General features: G+C 37.0%; 1 protein-coding gene across 1 annotated transcript in view; it reads right to left on the bottom strand.

Moving 5' to 3' along the window:
- AKAP6 (A-kinase anchoring protein 6) overlaps positions 1 to 24,262 on the bottom strand; it is a gene marked incomplete at its 5' end in the record, with an annotated part of 309,960 nt that overhangs the window by 248,352 nt on the left and 37,346 nt on the right. The window contains one exon of the mRNA XM_037737882.1: positions 9,629 to 9,751. Within this exon, the coding sequence (XP_037593810.1) occupies positions 9,629 to 9,751 (123 nt within the window). The remainder of the gene's footprint in view (positions 1 to 9,628; positions 9,752 to 24,262) is intronic.

Here is a 24,262-nt window from a genome sequence, read left to right as displayed (position 1 = left end):
ATCCTCACATAAAATATGTTTATTTCATCTTCACAACAACCTTATGGAAATAGATCAGGCATTTTTCTGGCTAATGTAAAGGTCTGGAACTTTAACTTCATGTTATTTGTATCAGCTGAATTATTTCAAGATTCCAAAATTCCATGTACTGCAGTGGAGAAGTAGGATAAGCTTATGAATCTACACATGGAGAGAGATGGTGGGTGACCACACCCCAGCTCATGTGAGTCTCATCCACACACAGTGTCCCTCAGCCTGGACGTGGACCCTCATAATGTAAGGCTTGTCTGTAAAATTTCTCTTCAGTATTACACCGCCCTAAATAGGAACCACTTAATATAAATGCAGTGTTTCCCTGGCATTCTAATTATTTCCTAAAAAGAAAAATAAAGTAATAAATTAGTAAAATGTCTGGGCACTAACAATTTTCGAAACAATAACTGCTGGATATCATGGCCCAAGAGTCCTTAAACTAAGTCAGGCAAAAGTACATTCCCAGATGCTTTAAACAGTGCAGGAATTCTATTTAACTGAAAAGGGAAGACAACATTATTTGTCTCCCAGATGCACAAAATCAGAGTTACATAAGTAAAGGAATATAGTCCAAGACTTTTGTACGTCCAAAATGAGCCTCCTACCTTACTGTTCCCACATGCCAACCTCAAAATGCCTGCATGCTAAAATCTCTGAAAGACCCTTCCAACCCTGTGCTACCAAAGGAAGAAACTCAAGGCTGGGAGTTGAATGGTATTTCAAGTCCCCCAAAGAGAAGTAATGTTGCCACTTCCCACTAAACTCTCTGCGACTACCCTTAAACTGGTGGGAATCAAGGGGGACAAGCAAATGGGACTTCAAAGCCCCTATACGGCCACCAGCCTGCTCATCAAGGCTGAGGCAGGTGGGGCAGGCCAACCAAACTCTCACAGCTCATGCTTTTGAAGTTTGACCCACTGCTCCCATTAGCTGGGCAGCACAGCCAAATAAATGTCAGCTGCTGGTCTTGTAAAGCTTAACTTGCTGGGGCCATAGCTGCCTATGGAGAGGCTGGGAGAGATGGGCACCAGGAAGGGAGAAAAAGAAAACCCTGTCATCTCTTAATTTCAAGCAATGAGAAATGGGGCAGAAGTATGGACAGGAGGACAAGCAAGAGAAACACAGCTGCAAGTATTTGGGGAAATTGTATTGTATGACTAAAAACTCTGTAAGAAGTATACTGGTTTTTCCATCATTCTCAGCAAACTGACACAAGAACAGAAAATCAAACAGCACATGTTCTCACCCACAGGCGGGTGCTGAACAATAAGAACACATGGACACAGGGAGGGGAGCATCACACACTGGGGTCTGTTGGAGGGGAATAGAGGAGGGACAGCGAGGGGTAAGGAGGTTGGGGAAGGATAACATGGGGAGAAATGCCAGATATAGGTGACAGGGGGATGGAGGCAGCAAACCACATTGCCATGTATGTACCTATGCAACAACCCTGCATGTTCTGCACACATACCCCAGAACCTAAAGTGCAATAAAATATATATATATATATATATATATTTTTAAAAAAGAAGTATACTAGTTTTTCTTATGAGACAAATGAAAGCTATTTAATCGGAAATATGATATAACATGAAAATCTAAAGAAATACAGATGATAAATACATGTATATATATTTTTGAGAATTTGTTAGCTAGACACTTTATAATTAAATTTAATCTGTTTTTATACGTATTTAGTATGATGACACAATAAGGAAACATTTCAAACCCTTCCTGGATACTAAGACTGTAAGCACTGTCTGGAGGAATTTGGTGTTCCTGTGCCACCATGTGGCAGACACCTAAAATTGCAGGCACCAATCGTAAAAGGGAACAACAAAGTTCAGGAAGTTGTTTTAAAAGCCTACTGCTATAAACATGGCCTGAAAACTCATACACACACAAACCCCACTCATTTTTTAGGACTTAGAGAAAAAGCTGTCCCTGGATTGTGACAGACTTATTACATAGAGTCTCTGAGTTGCTGTTGTAGGCAGACACTAATGGGACAAGGAGGAGACTCTCAATCGATACTAAAATAAAGTTCATTGAGCATTATTTGCAAAAGCATAAATAAGAAGGCAGTTTAAATGCCCATCATCATATAAATGATTAAATAAATTATGGAATAGCCACAAAAATATTAAGGAGCTGCTAAAATGTGCAATAGATCTTCATATACTGATAGAAGTATATCTACAATATATTTAGATACAAAAAGCAAGTTGTTGAACAGCTTGTATAATATGAATTAAATAATTCTTAAAGTATATGCATTTTTCCATAAAAAGGTTAAAAAATATATAGAACTATTTACATTTGTTATCCAAGGGAGGATAAGACTTTTTACTTTTAATTTTATGCTGTTTAACACAATTTGAAATTTTTTTCAGTGAGTATAATTTAACGTTTTTCTCTAAGTAAAGTTCCATAATTATATAAGTCATATGAAAGACAGTTCATTCTACCTTTAGCACATACCCCTGATACTCACTGTACATGTAACACACTTGCTCCCTCTTTTCCATGTAAATGCTACTTATAATGTAAGGTTTCCTGGTTTCACACACTCCTAGAATGGTCCTAGGATCTTGGTCCTGCTCCATAAAAAGATAGAGAAGCTCTCAGCAATTCCTGCATCCTTCACTACACTCAACTCTTGCCCAGCTGTAGAGCAGTGGGCTGTCCTGTGCTATAGCCTTAGGGGAAACTTGGACAGACAAAATAAGTTGGTCATGAGATTTCTGACTAGAAAAGAGTGAGCCTCAAAAAGAGAACTGTTGACATGTCTCTCTAAACTGTTCCTCTTTCTTGAATTTATTCCCTTTTCTCTATTCTTACCTACCCCCACCTAACCCTGATCCACCATTTCTCCCATTATTCCATCTTTTCATCCACTCATTCGATTATAGCTACCTTGACCTTTAGCTTGTTCCTTCCAAGTCTAAGTAAGCAAACACCTTAGAACATACTGATCTTTCCAGAACTGGAATCTAAACATGCTTTTGCCACCAGTGGAAACCTGTTACATGCTTATTAGCCTGGCCCTCCATGTCTGCCTAACCCTCGATTCCTCAAACTGTTGAGATAACCATATGCTTTTAGGACAGAACCCCAGAATACTTTTTAAAAATTTCCCTTTCACAGAAAAAAGACTAATTTTCTCAATATAAAAATCCTGAAGCGAAAAAAAAAATGGCCAACAGAAAAACAGGCTAAGAATATGAGAAGATAGTTCTCAAAAAGGAAATACAGATGACTCCTAAAAACATGGAGAGATATTCAATGCCACTTAAAATACAAGAAATACAAACAACTACAGTAAGATGCCATCTTTAACTATCAGAGGGACAAAGTTCAACAAATGTGGTAACATACTCTGATAGCAAGAATGTGCAGAAATAGGCATTCTCATGCATTATTGAGTATAAACTGGTAAAATCTCTATGAAGGACAGTTTGGTAATGCACTAAAATTTTAAATGTGCTTAACCTTGATCCAGAAATTTCATATGTAAGGTATTTATTCTAAGGATATACTTATATTATCCAACATGATGAATTTCCAAGAATATGCATTAAAATATCAATTATAATAGAAAAAGACTGTGAACAAACTAAATTTCCATCATAAAGAACTGGTTATGTAAATTACAGCTTATTTATAAGTGGAATACTGTACAGCCAGCCAAAAGGATGAAGTAGCTCTATTGATTTTGAATTACTACTAATAGAAACTACAGGAACAAAGTTAAATACATAGATAGATTTGTTTGTGTTTTTTGAGACAATCTCGCTCAGTCGCCCAGGCTGGAGTACAGTGACACAATCTCAGCTCACTGCAACCTCTGCCTCCCAGGTTCAAGAAATTTTCATGCCTCAGCCTCCTGAGTAGCTGGGATTACAGATATGCACCATTATACCTGGCTAATTTTTGTGTTTTGAGTGGAGACGAGGTTTCACCATATTGGCCAGGTTAGTCTCAAACTCCTGGCCTCGCATAATTTATCTGCCTGCCTTGGCCTCCCAAATCCTGCTGGGATTACAGGCATTAGCCACCTCCCTCAGCCTGTTTTTAAATACCTGAAATAAATCGGAAATGACCTAAAGAAATAAGAAACATTGGTTGCCTCGAAGGAGGAGAACCAATGGGAACATGAGTAAAAAGGGGATTTACTGTTGACTTTAACTTTTTACTGCCTTTAATCTTTTAATTTAAACACAATTCACAAAATTAATAAAAGCTTGCCCATACCAGCATATCCTTCAAATATTATACCTAAATCCATTTTCCTTCACACGCAGAGCTGTTCTCTCAACTAAGCCATGAACCTCATCCAGTTAATCTATGCAAGCTAACCCTACTCCCATCAAATTTATGGTTGATTAATGTTATTCTCCTGTTCAAAAACAACAACAAAAAAAACAAACCTTCAATGAGTCCCCATTGCCCTCAGAGAAAAGTTTAATCTATTAAAAAGACATTCAACCTTCTTTACCACCCAATCTCAAACTGTGAGACTCCAACCTAGTCTCAGCTACACCACATAGCTCACCATACCTCTCTTACCATGCTTATAAAGTTTCCTCCCATCTTACCTCCTCCCTTCCCTAACAAAATTACATAGGGCCTTTGAGGCCTATGTCAAATTACCTCTTTGAATGTTCCCTACCTCCAGAAAGACCAATAAAAATGTTCTCTGCACTCCTAAGAATACTTTGTTTATCCTACAAGAAGTTTACTGATCAAAATCATTAGTCATTTATGGGTCTATAGATGACTACATATAATCTATCATTACCTCTCTTAGACTGAAAATCCCTGAAAGCAAGCAACCAAGCTCATTCATGGTGTATTCCTAGCACCTAAATAACCACCTGGCACTCACACTCACAGTTGTGTTATATATTTAGTTTACAGTCACCATTTCCCCCCATATTCCTCATTTATCAAATTGAATTAAGAATCTTGTTTCTCCAAGGCTATTTCAATGTGGTTGGTTAATGTGTGTCCAAAATAACATGGTGCTGCTGTCTATGCAACTATATTTCCTAAGTTTAAGCCAGCCCTTTGTGGTTGATTATTCTTCCTAAATCTTGCACAGCTGTCTGGTATTGGTTTGATTTCACTTATTCCTACTGAATATGCTGATTGGTTCCACATAAAGGAAGTGCTGCTTTGTTTCCTGTGAATGACTACATTTGATGAATTAGGTATTCATAACAACTTGAGAGATCAGAGTTACTGTTTCAGGAGCAAATAGATATGAAATATCTTTAGAGGGGGAAATGCTGACCTGCTCTGCTGCTTTACTCTTAGGCATTCTAACTCTAAAGATACTATATATAAATTCTCTTAATGGGTGGGTGGGAATTAGTTACCCAAGAACTATTTATGATAGTTATTTAGTATGTTTCTATTATGCTTCTACTCAAATACAGCTTTTGGTAACTCTGTTTCATTAGGCAGCAAAAAAATAAATAAATAAAAATAATAATAATAATTATAATGGGGAAAACAGCTTAAATGTCCATCAACAGGTCAATGGATAGAACAACTTGTGGTATATCCATACAATAGACTAATTCTCATCAATACAAAGGAATGAATAATTGATACACACAACAACATAACATACCCCAAAATAAGTATGCTGAATGAAAGAAGACAAACTGAAAAAAAGTACATATTGTTTTATTCAATTTATATACAATTCTAGGAAATGCAAACTAACCTAATAGTGTCATAACGCAGATCAATGATTGCTTAGGGATGGAGGAGAGGCCAGGGGTAAGAGGAAAGAATTACCAAGTGTCATGAAGAACGTTTTAGGTGTAAGTATGTTCACTCTCTTAATTACAGTGATTGTTTCATGGGTGTATATATTTGTCAGATTGTCAAAACTTATAAAATTGTATACAGTAGTTCCCTTTATGCATGGTTTTGCTTTCTTCAGTTTCAGTTACCTGTGGTTAACCATGGTCTGAAAATATAAATACAAAGCTCCAGACATGAACATTTCATTAAGTTTTAAATTGCATGCCATTCTGAGTTGTGTAGTGAAATCTTACACCATCCGGCTGTGTCCCACCCGGAGCGTGAATCATCCCTCTGTACAGCGTCTCCATGCTGTATATGCTACTTGCCCATTAGTCACTTAGTGGTCATCTGGGTTACCAAACCAAAAACACAGTATACATGGGGTTTGGTACTATCCGAGGTTTTAGGCATCCACTGTGGGGCTTGGTACATAACCACCTCGAATAAGAGGGACCACTATACTTTAAAATGTGCTATTTATTGCATGTCAATTATACCTCAATAAAGCTTTTTGGTTTTTGCTGTTGTTGTTTGCTTTGTTTTGTGGTAGGAAGAAGACAGAGCTGAGAGAAGGGAGAGAGAAAAGTCTGTCCAAGAACACACCTATACAATTCTATCTTACAAGTGGTTTTCAAAGAGGGAATATTCAATACTTGCAAAATACCTTTCCAGAATGACATTTTCCTGAAAATGTCATTTTCTAGCAAGATAGGAATTGTATTTTTGAAAGGAGCAGCCAGGTTGCAAGCAGATGATTAATTATCAAGGAAAATCATTGATGTATCATCGCAATTTCACAGTGCTTCTTACAGTTAAAATAAAGCTCCTTCATATCTCTCATAAAGGTATTATAAAGCTTTAATTGATTTGTGTTGGTGAAAACCCTTAGTTACCATCATGGAAAATAATTGAATTAAGTATCAAAATATGAACATACAACTTTTGGTATTATTTTTATATTTTTATTCATAATAAATATTGGAGGGTGCCAGCTAGTCTAACACATTATTAACCCAGGGGAGACTCAGACCCTACAGGCTTGCACATCTGTCGATTTAATGTCAAATTATAAAATCTAGAGAGATGTTTAAAGAAACTCATGTAGCTACCTCTACTACTGGACAATCTTGCAAATACCACTTGCCACCTCATTAAAAAGCAATAATGATTTGTGCAGGGTTAACTAAGAAATATAAATCTCTAGGCTTACTCATATATTTTCTTTTATGGGAAGATTGAAAAGAATAACAATATTAACTCAGCATGACAGTAAAGAAATACAATAAAAAATGACAATACTGATCAGAAGGACAATATAGACTCATATGGAAACAGAAAAACCAAGAATTTGCTTGAAAGACATTTGAGCCACAGGCTGTATCTAAAGTAACAGACAAAGCATGCAGAAGAACAGTGACTCTTGATTGTGCTTTAAGAATATCGCTCAGTGGCAATCTACACACGTTAGGTCTTCAGTAACTGTTAGACATTATTATTCGTTATTTTGGAAGTGAAACTTGAGTCTGTAATTTAACATTCACTAAACAGGTCTGGAGATCAAAGTCCCTCACTATTTGCAAAGCAGAAATAAGGAAGATGTTCCTGTGATAGCTCTGTTCCAATCAATATAATCAGACATGGGACAGTAGAGAAAACTCATCCAAGAAAGTGTTGATCATTAGGCAGAAACAAGACTATTCTTTAAGAAATAAAAGTCTTAGGAAGGACTCTTTGCTGTGGATCTTTATACTGGTGACCTACAGCAAAATGGATAATGACTTCCACATTTTGGGATGAAAATGTCAATACGAATCAGGTACAGATATTGCAGTTCATTATGGTCACCTGCAAAAAGCTCTGCAGTTTGTGAGGTTAGAGAGAATACAGAAGTCACTAGTCACATGTGGCAATTTAAATTTAAATATAAGTCAATTAAAATTAAAAATTCACTTCTTCAGTTGCATTAGCCACATTTCAAATGCACAATAGATACATGTAGTTTGTGGCCCCCATATAGGACACAGCAATTTAGAATATTCCATCATCATAAAAAACTCTAGTGAACTGCATTGGGCTAAAATGAGGTAGAGGCCAATGTAAGGATGCCAAGTAAGAACCTGTAATACCGTATTTGAGAAAGAGAGTGCTCATTGGTTATAAAGGGGCCATATCACTCAACCTCCAAAGGGGAAAAGGAACCTTGGGTTCATACTCTCCTAGCCTGGCTTTCAATAAATAATCTAGAGTTAAAGCGCTCTTTATGCCCTTGTGCCCTCTGGGACCTTAAAACTAAATGTGTGTTTTCCATAAAATACTAAGTCAAGAGAAATTAAGACAGCACACTTAATGTGAAATAAAGTTCATATACTCCTGTTTAAACACAGATTAGAATTTCTGTCAGAACAATGCCAGTGAAAAGTTGACATTCTAATTAATACAATTTACATTATAAAGCAGTGAATATCTTTATCTTGCTATTATGAAATGCCCTCCTTAAAAAAAAAATTGAAACTCTACTCAACAGGGAAATGAGTACTAAGGACAGTATGTAAAAACCCAAGTACAAGAGAGGTGGTTAGGGTCACTGGCATTTTTACACATCATCAACTCAGGTCTCCAAAAAGGGAAGCAACACACTCATCCTCTAAGACCACACAGTTTTGTCATTCTTTATCATCTCCAAGGCTATTTCCATGAAGCAGTAGGATTTTGAGCCTGTTTTTCTCTTATAAAACATGATGCAAAACACAAACACCCAAAAACTGAAACATTCTTTCTCCTCTTTTCTCCCTCTCCATCTCTCCCTTCGCTCTCTCTCACTTAACGTCACAGAGAACAACAGTTCTGGAAGCCTGCGAGCTCGCATACATGTAGGACTCCCACATAATGTTTATTCAATCCAAATTCTGAGTGTGTAAGAGGGGCAGAAAATCAACCCCACAGTTGGGTACCCAAGGATTCATGTTCATTGCCTTTGTCAATTTTATGCTATCAGTGAAAGGAATAAAGATGAGATCCTTAAAGCTTGAATTTTCATTTCCTATGACACGTGCTTTTTCTTCATGCTTTATCACACTCCACTACTTGGTTTCCACCCCTTCATAATTGATATCGGCCATTTGAAGCATTCAGTAAAAACCTCATGAGGTTCACTGAATGTCCCCCAGTCTATAATTCTTGCTTTTAACATATTCAGAAGCAAATTCATCTGAGTGTTTTCCATTTCTCCTCCATGGTTTTCTCTATGCACAGGAATGAGTGCAATGACAGTTGTATTAATTACATGCTGAAAAACTCATATAGCAGCAAAAATGATGGAGATCATTTAAAATATTTTATTCAAATAACCCAATATAGAACAGATAATGTAGACCCTCTTGATAATGAGAGGTTAATTAATTTTATAAGAATTCTAGGAAGCTTAGAATGATCATCAAAATTATCTCTTTTATTTGTTTGCTTTTAAGAAAGGGAAAACCTTCAGTTGCTTTAGAGAACAAGGACCTAATAAAATTTTCTATTTCTAAGGTATTTTTAAATAATTACTTATCCTTCCAGAAAAAGCTTTGAAAAGGTAGTTTGAAATACAGAGGATTTAGATTTCACAGTATTACTTGAAATGCCTGTAAATTTTCAGCTTCTGTAACCCATTAAAACTTGGTTTCAAAGGCATATAGTAACCTTTGATAAATAAAATTGATATTCCCCATAAACAAACAAGCAGTACATTAAATCCTTTGATTATTGACAGCAAGAACAACATAACCTCGCCTACCAAGTGTGTCTCCAGATACAGTTTAAGGCCATCCATCTCTGCTTTAGGGGGAGTCCAATTCTCTGTAGTTCCCATGGCTTCATTTAACCATTGAATGAATTCATCCAGTTTGTTTACAAATCCCTTGTGAGAGGAAAGAAAAGGAGAAAAAAGGGGCAAGAAAGGCATGTTAGTTTGTTATTCTGTAAAAAGCCAATATTAAAAGTTCCAAACTTTATCGATGATGAAATTGATCCCACCGCACACTGATTCTAGTTTCATCTTTGCTGTGATGGGATTTCCACTATTCCTAGCCATGAAGTCTATCAAAATGAGAAAGAAATTGTCAATGCTTTCCTTTTAGTTTTTCTCTAGGATCAGTTTTCTGAGGAATTTGGGCTGGATTGTGGTGTGTCACTGTATTGGTGACCTCAAAACATCAAAACATTTCTGGTGTCTGACAACCATCCCCCTGCCAAAATATCAGGTCAAGTCTGCTAGGAATGTTCACGGGCCTTGGGGATAAAAGCATTCCTGTAAAGATGGTATTCTTCATTCAGAAGCCTACGGGGTTCAGCTGCCGTAGCTGAACTAGAAATATATTTTAAAATTACATAAGTATTTAAAGGTCCTTGGACAAGTTCTGTCCACAGCCCAAACATCTGTGTCTAAGCCTGTGTGCTAAGAGGGAAGGAAGCATAGAAGAATGGGACCAATGAACAAACATAAACACTTGACTCCAGGTATGTACAGACATAAAGGTATATTCTTGGCCAGGAAGCACAAATCACAATAATCTTGCAATTTTTCAAATAGTGGTTATAAAATTTTATTGGCCATTTAAAAGAATACATCTGTAGAAACAGAAAATATTTTGAAAATATGAAAGCCCCACTGCAAACCTAAGAGAAAGAAATGGGGCTGGGCTCCTGCTTTCCATGTCTGGGTAAACAGCACCACCTGGAGGTCATAAGGAGAAAGTGCAGGCTTCCACACATACTTAGGAATGGATTGAGGTGTCATTTCCCTATTAAACTTAACCCATTCTTCGGATTGCCTTTTAAATAATCTTGATTAATATTTGTAATGCTTAATTGAGAATGTCCTGACACTGAAGTGGAAAGAGGTAAAAATACATATTCTTTATAATGCTTCTCACAAGCTAGGTTTTTGCCATTAAGGTTTTTCCTAGATAACATTTTAAGATTCATAACCCTTTAATTCAAGCATTAGATTACCTCAAAAACATTATGAGAAAAAAAGAAAATGGAATTGTGGATAATGGTAAATAAAAAGACAAATAACACCCAGGAACACAAATAGTCCATTAGAAGAGGACAAGGCAGAGATGTGGTCATAGAGTCCCGTGGAGTCAGATCACACTGTCCTGCCATGCTCTGGTATGTTGTCAGCCTGTGTAGACAGAGCTCACTCTATCATCCCACACAGTGGTATATCATATGGTTTCCCAGATTCATACATGCTTCCAAAAGCTTTTCCTATCGAAAAACTCTCTACTGTACCAAGTCTCCAGGGACAGTCACATCCAGGGATACTTATCACAACCAGATTTCACAAATGCAAGATTTCTCATTTATGTTCTTTTGCAAATCTATCCCAATCAGTTAGATTTGATAAAACTAATGAGAAATATCATCTTAGAGACATCTTAATCACAAACTGAGACGTATACAATTGCAATTCGCTGAGCTGGGAACTATAAGGTAGTTTAACATGCCTCCAATCCTAGACTCCATCCCTAAACTGATTGATAATATCACTGACGTTTCCATTGGTCATCATTCAGAAGATTTTCTTCCAGGTTAGGTGAAAATATGTCCAACAGAGAAGGTTTCATGAATTTCATACAAGGTATTCCCTTACTAAATGAATTTTCTGGTGATCTACCAAAATCAGCCTTTTTTTCCCTAATTTTCTATATTGCAACTCTTTCTAAATGCCAAGAATTCATGCAAAATCATTCATTTTGCCCCTTCTCTTATCTTTAGGGTATCAGTTTGTCTGTTCTTTCTCCTTTCTTGAATTTGCATAAATTTGAGTTACTTTGCTTTTCATTTCCCCCAAATACTTGACTCTTTTAATGTAGAAGTTACATTTATTCAAGCTCAATCTTCTCAGTAGAGTGTCCCACCTGTTCAAAGTATTATTCCCCAAGCTCCTTTGTCTGATAGACTACCTAGGGCTCAGAATATTTTACAAATTCATATCTGACTTGATGTTTACCATAGATTCCTTCAGATGTGTACAGTAAATCTGTGAGCAGAAGTAAGGGCAGAGTCTGTTAGAACTCTAGTCCTAATTCTTGATACTCTGATAATTAAAATTTTGGTAAAAAATTAAGAGATACTTTGCTGACCAGATGGACTTACAGAGATATTGTTTGTCATCTGTAGATGCTAATCAGAAAACTAGAATTTAGATGGTTTAGAAATGGAAGATGAAAATAGTACTTTATAGTACTTATAGCATTAAATAGTATTTACTATTGTATTTAGACTTGTGTTGTTATACCTGTATATACAAATTGGTTTGGGGAAAAATTAAGTCAAAAATTACATTATTTAGGGAACAAGTAGTTAAATCCAAGAAGATAAATAGTGAAAGATGTTATTTGAAGTGTAACTAGTTATAAACTATTCATTATCTTCTTTCCCTTCAAAAACAAACAAAAATGACCTGTGTGTGTGTGTGAATGCACTGTTGTTTCATCGTAAAAGGTTAGTCTTAGCCAAATAGTATTAAACAATATGTCAGGTTTCCTAACAGAACCATGATTATACAGTTAGCTGAAATCTGTGAGATGCAGACTAGATAAAACCCATTGGTCCTGGGTGAACATTTCTGGATGACACCTCTGTGTATCCCAGACAGATAGCAAAACTAAGCTGTCTGATATAGGGGAAACAGGAGTCCTCTCAAGGATTCTCTCTGGGTTTCTTCTGAGTTATATCCCATCCTCACAACTTTTTATTTGTTGTACATTTCCAAACTCTTTTCTTGCCAATACTAAAAAGTTTCATCACTCATAATAGAAACTTGAGAAATCCCAGTGTTCTCAACTTATAATAAAAGCTAAGCATTCCTTCCCTTTAGGGAGATCTAGCTTTCTACCTCCCTTCCTGCTTGTAAGTGTAGCCTCAAGAATATAAATAGAAATCATGAAAGCAAGCAAAATTGGAGTCATTCAATTCATGATACCTTTATCATCTGCTATTTTTCCACCTCATTCAGCCCCCTGTATCTGTGTACTCTTACCAGGTTTCTGTGTATAGTGGGCAGTGTACAGGTACTCTTCCCCCTATCATGAGATGTTCTTAGAAAGACCAAGAAAGTGCCACTCTATATACAGTCCATGTGGATGTGCAGGTATATTCACATTTGAACACATACAACAAATATTTGATGTCTATTTTCAGAAGTTGTGCTGGCATCTTTGCGGTGTGAATGAAAGATAATAAGGCTAACACAGGAAAATGGAGAAAAATATTTAAAAAATTATCTTGAAACACAGATCAAATCCTAATGCAACAAATATCGATCATTTATTCATTTATTTAACAAATATTTATTAAGTATCTTCTATGTGCAAAAAAGCACATTGCTAGACATTGTTGAAAATGTAAAGATAAGGTAAATATCATTGCGGCAAAAATTTCAGCAGAACATAAAGCATGTCTAAGCCCTGAATTAAAGAAATTTTAAGAGTCAAAAAGAATTTTACAATAAATAAAGAGTTGGGACACTCTCCTGGATATTGTGAAATTATTATATCTGTATCAGAATTCTGTCTGTATCCAAGTTTATTCTCATTCTCAGTATTGGCCTATCTGTGTGTGTTTCTAATATTCTGAGTTCACATTCACTTCTCTGGAAAGCCAAAGAGGACTATGAAAATCAGATTTTCTTCATGACAGAATCCAATGCCACCACTGCTCTACATAAAAAGTACATTTTATGCATATTCTACTTGCTGCTACAGGCTGAATTACAAACCTTTGAATGCCTGCATTTTAGCCTTCACTGTTCAAACTCCTGCCACCGTATCTGTTCAGTGTCTTTCTTGTTATTTTCTACCAATGTCCTTATTGGCCCTTTCTGCTTCTTCTTCCATTACTTTTCTTTGACTCCCTGACAAGCTGTCCAAGAGCACATGGAGGGGGAGGGTGACCCAGTTCACAAGATCCTGTTTTCCTGTCCACTCTCATGGATTAATGGTTTCCTTCTGAGTGAATCTTTGCCATACTCCTATTTTATACAGGCTCTGAGAGTGTAAACCCTTGTTTGGCACCACGCCAGGATTCAACCCCCGAGAAGAAATCCTGGTCATCAAACTTGGGAGAAAATGGAACAGTGGTTACCTTTCTACCACTAGTTGTCAGCATGCCTCCTACTTTCAAATCACTTGCATTTTGTAAGTTTCTTTGTGAGAGTAAAAACTTACTTTTAAATGTTCTAAAACATCAATCTCCTTAAAGACTAAGACGCACAGTTAAAATACATGCAAATGTATAGTTACTGGTTTGTGAAAAATAATTTGCTAGAGCCTTTGGCTGGCTAAAATAATTTGAAGATTATTTTCACAGTGAACATTTACAGTCAAATCTTGCAAAGTGATATACTCTCACAACAAGTTAAGAATACTCTTTATTTCTTTTCCTAGCACTTTCTCCTCTACAACAAGCCTTGTTTTGTTAAATATAAACTAACTGGGTGGTTACCTTTGCCCTCTGGCAAGGCTGTCATATGCAGCTAGAACAAAAAGGAGGGCCTTCCTTGTGCCACATGTGGAGCCAGAGAACAGCCACAGTGGAAAACAAGATATGGTCCCTGCCTTGTGGAATTGAAAGTCTAGGGGTGATTTTTAAATGGGATTACATAATTATAGAGTAAAATGAAGTGGAAAATTCTGTCTCCACAAGAGGAAAGGGGAAATATACAACAGGAAGTAGATGCTGTGTTGTCACGACAACTCTTCGAGATGGTGTTGATCATGGTCATTTTACAAATGAGGAAACTGAAGGTCAGAGAAGGTAAGTGACTTCGGATTTCAACATGGATTTCACTCCAAAGTCTATTCCTCCCACAGTACCACACCAACCTCTAGAAAGTGTTCCTGTAGACGAATTATCAGACCCAGGTAATAAAGAAGGAGTATTTACTCCCAGTTTTAAAGTCTTGGCACTGAGATAAAATTCCCTGAGTCCTAAGTCTTTTATCCTTCTCATTCACTATTTTCTGTTGTTTTTCTGAAATGGGATTTGTGAAGACACTAAATGCTTAATGAGAAAAACACTTATTTTTAGAAAGCAAAGATTACTGTAAAGTTCATTTCTAATGCACAAAAAAATTAGATGAAAAATTTAAGGGAGTTACATGCTTGAGTGAGCCCATTCTACCAGTGCTCAGTTACAGATGGGCTTGACTCGGTTTAATCACACAGGAGATGGCCCCTAGTTCTCAGAAGGCAGTTGAGCCACCCTCCTGAACTGCTAATTCCTTTTGGTATTTGCTGTTTGGAAGTGTATGTAAGTGTGTGTGTATTTATCCTCAGCATAATTCATATTTATTAGTGGACAGAGAAATTAGGTGTGATGTCTGATCCAGTATAGATCAAGTTGCCTGCTTCCACAAGCTGAAGAGCATCAAAAAAGTAAACAATTTACACTACATTTTGTGTATTTATTTATTTATTCATCTATTTTTAGAGACAGGGTCTCTCGAGAGATAAGGCTAAAGTATAGTGGCACAATCATAGATCACTGCAGCCTCAAACTCATGGATTGAAGGAATTCTTCTTCCTCAACTACCTGAGTAGCTGGGACTACAGGTATACACCATCACACCCAGATAATTATTTTTATTTTTGTAGAGACAGGGTCTCACTATGTTGCACAAGCTGGTCTCAAACTCCTGGCCTCAAGCATTCCTTCCACCTCGGCCTCCCAAAGAAAAGAAAGCAAAGGTATTACAGGCATGAGCCACTGCACCTGGCCTATTTCACTATATTAAAAAAAAAAAAAAAAGCATCTGCTGTTCAATCTTTTAAACTATTGTGCTCTCATCTGGACAATTCTAGCTGAAACAAATAACCCTCAGATGGTACTCACTGTGTGCCAGATCCTGTTTTAAGTATTTTGTACAAATAGATCATTTAAGTCTCATAATGGCCCTGTGAGGTAAGTACTGTAGTCATCCCCATTTTACAGATGAGAAAAGTGCGACCCAAGAGGTAATGAAATCTGCCCAATACCCTACAGCTAGAAGGTGGCAAACTATGAATCCAGAGAGCCTCATTGGTGCCACATGAAATCATGAACAGTCAGCTGATTTAACAGCTTGACTATGTCCCTGGTAGAAATTAGAAAAAGAAAACATTTAAATGAGGGTCAATTTTGGGGGCATGGGAGGGTACAGAGGGGAAAAAGTACTTATCATAAGCTAATGTGGAGAATGTTAAGAGAACAGTTGCTACAGCCAGACAAAACTGAATTTGATTCATTTAGTTTAGGTATAAACTAAATGAACACCTTAATGTCTCTGAACCTTAGTTTCTTCATCTTTAAGACAGGGACTGTAACATTCATTGTGGGGTTATACGAGGACTATAAGAAAAACATAGTTTAAAGCTTGATGTAACACAAGGGATTGATAAATGATTTTTTAAAAAAATCATTCCCAATTAATAAGTTCCAATCTGATCTTTGATCTCATTGACTCAACAGTTTTTTATTATTCACTAAGTCTACAGCACTTACTAGGTGCTGGCAATGAGATGGATTTTAAAAGTCCCCACACAGTCACAATATAGGGGGTGGCAGCAACTGCTCTGGGCATTTAGAAGAGGGAGACATGGCTTCCACCTCATGTCATCAATAAGGCAGGATGACGGGGGCTGAAAGCAAGAATTTTACCACCTGCTACTTGTCTAGTGGATCTGGCAGGGATCACATTTCTCTACTAACTGTCACAAGTTTCAGAATAAGCTCACTTAGCATGCCACATTCTTTGAAGCCTATCTTTACATCATCAGTGGGGCTACCAAAAAGTAACAGCTAAAGGACATCATGATCCTCTTATCCACAGTAAAGATTTGTTTAGGTTCTAAATAAGGTAAGTAAAACTAGAACTTTATTTAGAAAAGCAAGTTACATTAGAACTTTATTTAGAAGCAAAATTATGCATTGAGATTTTTACATACATATTTACCAACATATATATTTAATCTTCCATTTTTCACATAATTCTTTATACACATAGTTTCTACATAAAATGACTAGATTTAGATTTATGCACATCAGCACTCAATGCAATTTATCTTTCCCAACGAACTATACACTTAAACTTAATGTGCCACCAAGACCCAGAGGCTCAAGACAAAGTGCTAGACAGTTAAAAGTTGTGCTTTGGACTCTACTTACATACCCACATTCCTACCTAGAAAATCCAACACAGTACAAGTAATTGACAGAAGAGGAGAGGTAGTGTATGCTTTTAGAACAAAGATTGAAGAGAAAATAAAATGGTTTCAGTCAGTCAGTGTTGACTCTGATGCCACCAAAAGAAAACTCAAATACTGAAATGCCTTGTGAAATATTTAGCTTCTTTTCTAACGGTTGAATGAGATGGCTTTAGAATATAAAAATATTCCTGATAAAATTGTTCCAGAATAAAAGTAAACACTGTCAGTGGGAAAGAGAGGAAAAAAAGGAATGGAATGATATTATCTAAAGCTATCCAGGTGGGAAGCTCTATTCTGAACTCAGCATCATGTAGAAGGAATATCATACTTAATTCACAATTTATTCAAATACTATTTATTCACAGTGGTTTCAACTGGGAAAAGAAGAACCCAGAAAGATTCCTAACTCTCATGATGGGAAAGGGTTTCATTTATCAAATTAGAAATTTTGAGTTCAGTTGCTCCTTATGGTTTATAAAAAAAATTATCAATCACTCTAAGGGCAAAACAAGATTGGAATTCATATTATCAAAGTCTAATAAAAATAGTTATGAATAAAAAAATGGGAATAAACTGGAACAAACAATAGGTTAATATTAACTGAGCACTTACCAGGCACTTACATAATCCTTACAACAACCCTATGACATAATATTCCTGCACTCTCCATTTTATAGGGAGGAAACTGAAGCACAGGCAAGATCAAACACTTACAAGCTCCAAACACTGTCAGATATGAAGCTGGGGACCTCTCACTCAGGTGAAAGAAAGCCCCAAAGCTTTGCCGACTTCCTCTAGGTGAGACCTTGCCTCAATCACCCCCAATCCTCCAGAGGCTCTGGATAAGCAGATCAGATCATCTTTATCTGCCTCTAAGTCTCAAATGAGGATCTGAGATACTCATAACTCAGAATTTAGGATTATGATAGTTTAACGGTTTAATTATAGGTTTTTCATGTCTAGTGTTATAATTCACAATACTTAAGGTTTAGGTGCTATCTACCAGCTATTCTAATAACTTGTGAAGTTATTGAATAGTCACATTTCCCTACTGTAGAGAGGAAGAGGTCAAGGCCTAGAGAAGTTATAGAATTTATTTAAGGTCATATAGATATTAAATGGTTATTAAATAGTTTTGTTCCAGAGTCTAAGCTCTGGACTGTGCTATGTTCTCTCTCTAACCAGATTTATTCCGACAAGGTCCACAGAGAGAAAACAAAGGACAGGCACATTCTCTGTTGTTCACTCCTATTTTCCAAGCTTCTGTGAGAACCCCAGCTCTTGAAATATAGATCAATCATTCCTATCAGAGCCCTATTTTAGATCATTCTTCCTATACTCTGTGCTCTCTCTTTTCAGCCTTTCTTTTCTTTCATCCTTCACTATTTCTACTCTTTTGCCTCTTTTTTGTCTTCTCTCTTCACCAGCCCCTCCTCTCCCTTGTTCCCCACTCCTCTTCTCTATTCCCCTACTTCTCCTCTTTTTTCCACTTTCTCAGTCTTTCTTTTTTCTACAGTTCAAAGTCTCCTCCAGCCTTGTTAGGGCTAGTCAATCACTTTAAATCAACATTTCTGGACACGTCTGTGAAGTTTTAGTGAAAAGGGCTGACTCCTTGACGCTGAAGTACAGACCTGTAAATGTTTTATTCCTTGTTTAGATTAGCTCTAAATGCTTTCCTGATTAGTAAGAACTCCTTGCAAATCAGGTATCTGTAACAAGAGTGCATGTAGCTTGATGGTAGTATTTGTAGAATACTAAGATACACGTGATTGTTGAGTTGTTTATGTAAATATCCTAAATTTCCTCCAAGGAACATATAACAAAGATATTATTCAGTAATAACAAAGTTATTATTTTCAGAAAAAAACTGGAATTCCATGTGTAAAGTTTATTGTACTGAATGAGCAAGAAAATGCCATGGCCAACTTTCTACCAGAGAGCCTCGGGGTGGTAAGTCAGTAAATGGTGACAACTCAACCAGTGTACTGTCATGAGAACCAAGAAGACAGAAAACAGTATTATCTAAACACGTCTTCTTGCAAAGGGGTGAAGGAGAAAGAAGAGTCCCCACAGAGATTAGAAGTACAGACTCAATTTTCAAAAGCCTCTTAGAATTCTCCTAGTTCAAAGCTCCCTCCATTTTACAGATGAGGAATCTGACACTCAGAAAAGGTAAGTAGACCAGGCACAGTAGCTCATGCCTGTCATCCCAGCACCCTGGGAGGTCAAAGCAGGAGGATAATTTGAGTCTAGGAGCTTGAGAGCAGCCTGGGGAATATAGTGAGACCCCATCTCTACAAAAAATAAAACATTTGTTGGGCATGGTGGTGTGCACCTGTAGTCCAGCTACTCAGGAAGCTGAGGTGGAAGGATTGCTTGAGCCCAGGAGTTCCAGGCTGCAGAAGCTGTGATTCACTACTGCGCTCTAGCCTGGTGACAGAGCAAGACTCTGTCTCTAAGGAAAAAAAAAAAAAGGGTTAAGTACTTGACAGATAACATTCACTCACCAGTAGATAGCTGAGCCAGAAGAACTTATGAATTGTATAATCAAGTAAAGAGACCTAATTATTCATTTTTAAAGTTTTCATAGACATCTTTTAGAAAAGATTTCTAGAGGCCAAAAAAAAAAAAAAAAAGGGACAGAACTAGAGTTTTTAAGAATAATGTAAAACTTCAGAGTACTATTGGCTTAGCCAATTGAGTACACTATTGGATAGCATTAGGCCAGCTGAAGTAAGGATTAAATTGACTTTTTTTTGGTTCAAACTACATGTGTATGAGTGCACATGCATCTGTGTATTAAGTTGTTTATCAAAAAACATTTATTGAGAATTTACTATGTATCAGTAAGTGTACTAGGTCCTTGGGATTCACATATACATAATCCAGATTCTTCTCTTAAAGAGTTCAGAGCACTGTGAAGTGTGAGATGTATGATAATGCAGATTCATGGTTCTCAAACTTTTAATCTTTAGCCTCCTATTCAGAATTATTGAGAACCCCAGAAAGCTTTTACTTCTTTGGGCTTTATCAATATTTATTTTAGCAATTTAAAAACATGTATTAACTAAAAACAATAATATATATTAACATAAATATATTATTAAAAAGAACTATGTTTTTGAAAACAATGAAAAGAATGGCATTGTTTTAGCTGTATGCAAATCTTATGACTGTCTGGCTTAATAGAATATGGCTGGATTTCTATTTCTACTTCTGCATTTAATCTATTACAATATCACATGTTATAGAGCTTCTGAAAACTCTGCTACACACAGAATGAGAGCAAAAAGGCAAATAACATTTAGTATTGATATGAAAAGAGCTTTGACCTTGTGGACCCCCTGAAAGGGTCTTGAGAGCCCCTAGAGGTGCCTAGACCATACTGTGAGAACCTCTTGCTGTAGATCATCCCAAGGGCTCAGGAGCCATTGAAAAGACATTTAACTCACTCTTTGGGCATCAAGGGGGACTTCCTGGAGGAAACACAGGAAGTTAGGCCCTGACAGATAAGCATAAGTGATTCAGGAAAAGAATAGAGGGGAGTAAGAGGAGCAGAGAATGGCATTCCTAAAATGAAGTCCAAGAGAGCACAGCTTATTCTGAGAACTCTAAGTAGCTGAGCCTGGCTAACTAACACTCTAGACAGGAAACACTAAGAAATGAAGTTGCAGTCTGGCCAGGAGATAGGCCACATACAACATGCTCTGGAGTTTGTATTTTATCCCGAAGACAATGGAATGGTCATTTAAGTTTTGATGCAGGGAGTGAGAGAATCTGATTGGCTTCTTAAAAGAGTTACTCTGGCTGCAATGTGGAAAACGATTGCCAGTTGTAAGGCTGAGAGCAGAGAAGCCAGTTTAAAGGCTGCTGCAGCACTCTGAAGGAGTGAGTTGATGAGGCTAAACTAAGGCAGCTCAGTCGACACAGAGAGAACCTGCTAGGTTATAGAGAGTACTCAAAGGAAGAATGAACAGGACTAACTGGATGTGATGGATGATGAGAAAGATGTTAGAATCTGGGATGACTGCCAACTTTCTGTTTTGGTTGGAAGTACCACTCCCTGAAAAAGGAAATAAAAAGTTCCAAAAGAGAAATAGTTTGCAGGAAGATCATGAACATATTATGTATCATGAATTTGGTTTCTAAACTTACTCAGTTGACGCATCTAATAAGCCAGCTAGTTGTAAAAGCGTGGAACTCTAGTGCAAGATAGCCAGAGAAAGCAACATACAGGGTGTACTGAAGACCGTGGGCATAGATGAGATAACCTAGAACAGTATGTAAAGGGAAGATCTACTTGTATCATCTACATTATGAGGCCCAAGAATGCAATGCACTCAACTTTCTTCATTCTGTCCTTCATTCTGTTGTCTGTCTAAGTGATTCTGACACTGGCTGTGCCTCAAAATCAACTATGAAAATCTTAAAACATAAGCAGAATTCAGAGAAGTGATATCTCCACATAGTCTCTTAAGGATAGAAAGATAAAAAGTCAACAGCTGCAGAGCACTGGGAACATTTAGTTTTGATCTTGGGAAAGAAAGTATTTGCTGCTACTTTGTGACAAGCTTGCAAGATCTGATAATAACCAGGAGACAGGATGCTCTAACAGGAAGTACTGTGGCTCAGGAGAGATAGACTCTACTTGTAAAATGAGGGCATTGAGCTGAATGATTTTTCATGCTTCTGACTGTTAACATCTGAAGTTCTTGCATACAGAGCTTCCTCCAAAGTCTGAGATGTTCAGACAACTCATCTCTCTTCCAGTTAGACAGGGAACTGATCTCTTTGGAGTCTCCTACATACTCCCCCAATGCCTTCTACTCCATTCACCATATCTATTCTTCAAGATCAAGCTCAAATGCTCCTCTCCCAACAAATCATCCCAATCTATTGCTGCCTTTCCAACATACTTTCTCAATCTTTGAATAATTGGCAGTCAGGGGTTTGAGGGACAGTTCAAAACCTCTTATGGGCCCTTCCTTTTTCATCCCTTAATACACTGTAATGAATCTCCCTCTAGTTAAAGAGTGCTGTAAGAATTATTATTGATAAGCATATAATAATAAATATGTATTATAAATATAGTCAGGCCTCCATATTTGTGGGTTATACATCCATAAATTCAACCAAGCTTGGATTGAAAATATTTTTTTAAAAAATAGATGGTGACATCTGTACTGAACATGTATAGACTTTTTCTTCTTGTTATTATTCTTTAAACAATACAGTATAACAACTATCTACATAGCATTTACATTATATCGTATAAGTAATCTACAGATGAGTTAAAGTACACACTAGGGTGTGTAGGTTATATGCAAATACTATACCATTTTACATAAGGAACTTGAGCATCATTAATTTTGTTATCCACAGGGGGTCTTGGAACAAATCCTCCATGGATACTGAGGAATGAATGTATGTATGAATACCAATTATAAATAAATAAGTATATATTATTTATAAGGTTGTTATGTGACAATATTATAAATTAGAATGTTGTTCGTATTTGTCTGAACACACATTCATAGCATAAATTTCCCTACATAAACTTCCTAAGATGTCAAAGAAGTACCTTAATTAAAATTATTGGGCCACTTAGAGGAGAATTATCTCTAATACAAGAATCATCTAACAAGGCAAGAAGCCCAGAGTCTTACAGAGAAGAGGGTGCAGGAACCTGGGGTGGCCATCATAGGTCCCACGAAGGGGGAAGGGTGCCCTTAACCATTGTATGTGAGAGCTGTATAGGAGGCTGAAGCTTCATAATAACCAAGGTGGCTGAAGGTAGGAGGAGAAAACAGGGTGGTGGCATTTGATGTCAAAAGACCAGTCATCTCTATACAAGGAGCTGCTAAGGCCTGACCCCTCCCCTCCCACAGTAGTAATAATAAGAACAACAATAACAACCACAAGAGCTAACATTTATTGAGTGCTTACTACATGCCAGGTACTATTCTGAGCTCTTTACATATTTTAAGGCATTTTATCATGACTCTCTGTGGCAGATATGATTTTTAATTCTCTTTTACAGGAGGAAACTGGAGCACAAAGAGGTCAAGTCACCTGCTTACAATAGCACAGGTGATAAGAGTAACACAGGTGATAAGCTGGGACATGGTTTACACAATATGGCTCCAGAGCCCGCATTCGTAGTTGCCATGCTTCATAACCATCCAGTACCAAAGAACGCCCTCACCCATTAACATGAATTCCTCCAGAAATCTCTTACTATGAATGTATCTTTTCCTTTACTATGGTGCTCCATCTACTACTTTTCTGAATATTCATCCTTTTGGTATCACGGGCAAGGTTACTCTTGGAGCTCTTCCCAGCCACGTTTCCCTTGTATAAAAGTGTGTCTAGAGAGTGAAATGGGAACAATATGATTTTTCATGGACCCTGCGTCCTATTAAGAAGATTCTGGTCAATAGTCTTTTAAATACATTGGCATGCACCAAACAATATAGAACTTCAGATGTAATAAGGATAAGGAAAATAGCTTTAATGAAACTTTGTCAGGTGAATGTAATAACTATTACACTACAGAATCCAGCCTGTAACTTTATTTATTGAGCTGGAGTCTCATTCTGTCAACCAGGCTGGAGTGCAATAGCACAATCTCAGCTCACTGCAACCTCCATCTCCCAGGTTCAGGCAATTCTCCTGCCTCTGCCTCCTGAGTATCTGGGACTACAGGCACCCACCACCACACCCAGCTAATTTTTATATTTTTAGTAGAGACAGGGTTTCACCATGTTGGCCAGGCTGGTTTTGAACTCCTTACCTCAAGTGATCCACCTGCCTCAGCCTACAAAGCCACCATGCCCGGCCTGAAACTTCACTTTAAAAGAGTACCAATAGTCTTCTCTATGCTATAGAAAATAAATCAAAAGCAAAAGTATTTTTGTTAATTCAACTTGTCAGCTTTATTTTGGGGCTCAGGTAGGAAGAAAAGAAAGAGTATTAGATCCCCAATTATGACTCCCTCCCTCTATCACACACATACACCTTTCTCAAGCAAGTCATACTAGATAGTCTCTAGACAAATAAAAAATATGAGTGTCATCTATAAATGATACCTTTCCACTTTGATTTTCTTAAAGCATTAAAAAAAGAAAATACAACTTCCATTATTCCTAGATAAAACATGAAGGCAAACAGTAAAG

The sequence above is a fragment of the Cebus imitator genome, unplaced genomic scaffold, assembly GCF_001604975.1.
Source record: "Cebus imitator isolate Cc_AM_T3 unplaced genomic scaffold, Cebus_imitator-1.0 Scaffold44, whole genome shotgun sequence".
NCBI lineage: Eukaryota > Metazoa > Chordata > Mammalia > Primates > Cebidae > Cebus > Cebus imitator.
The sequence above is the reverse complement of the archived record's forward strand: the minus strand, read 5'-3'. Positions and strand labels throughout refer to the sequence as shown.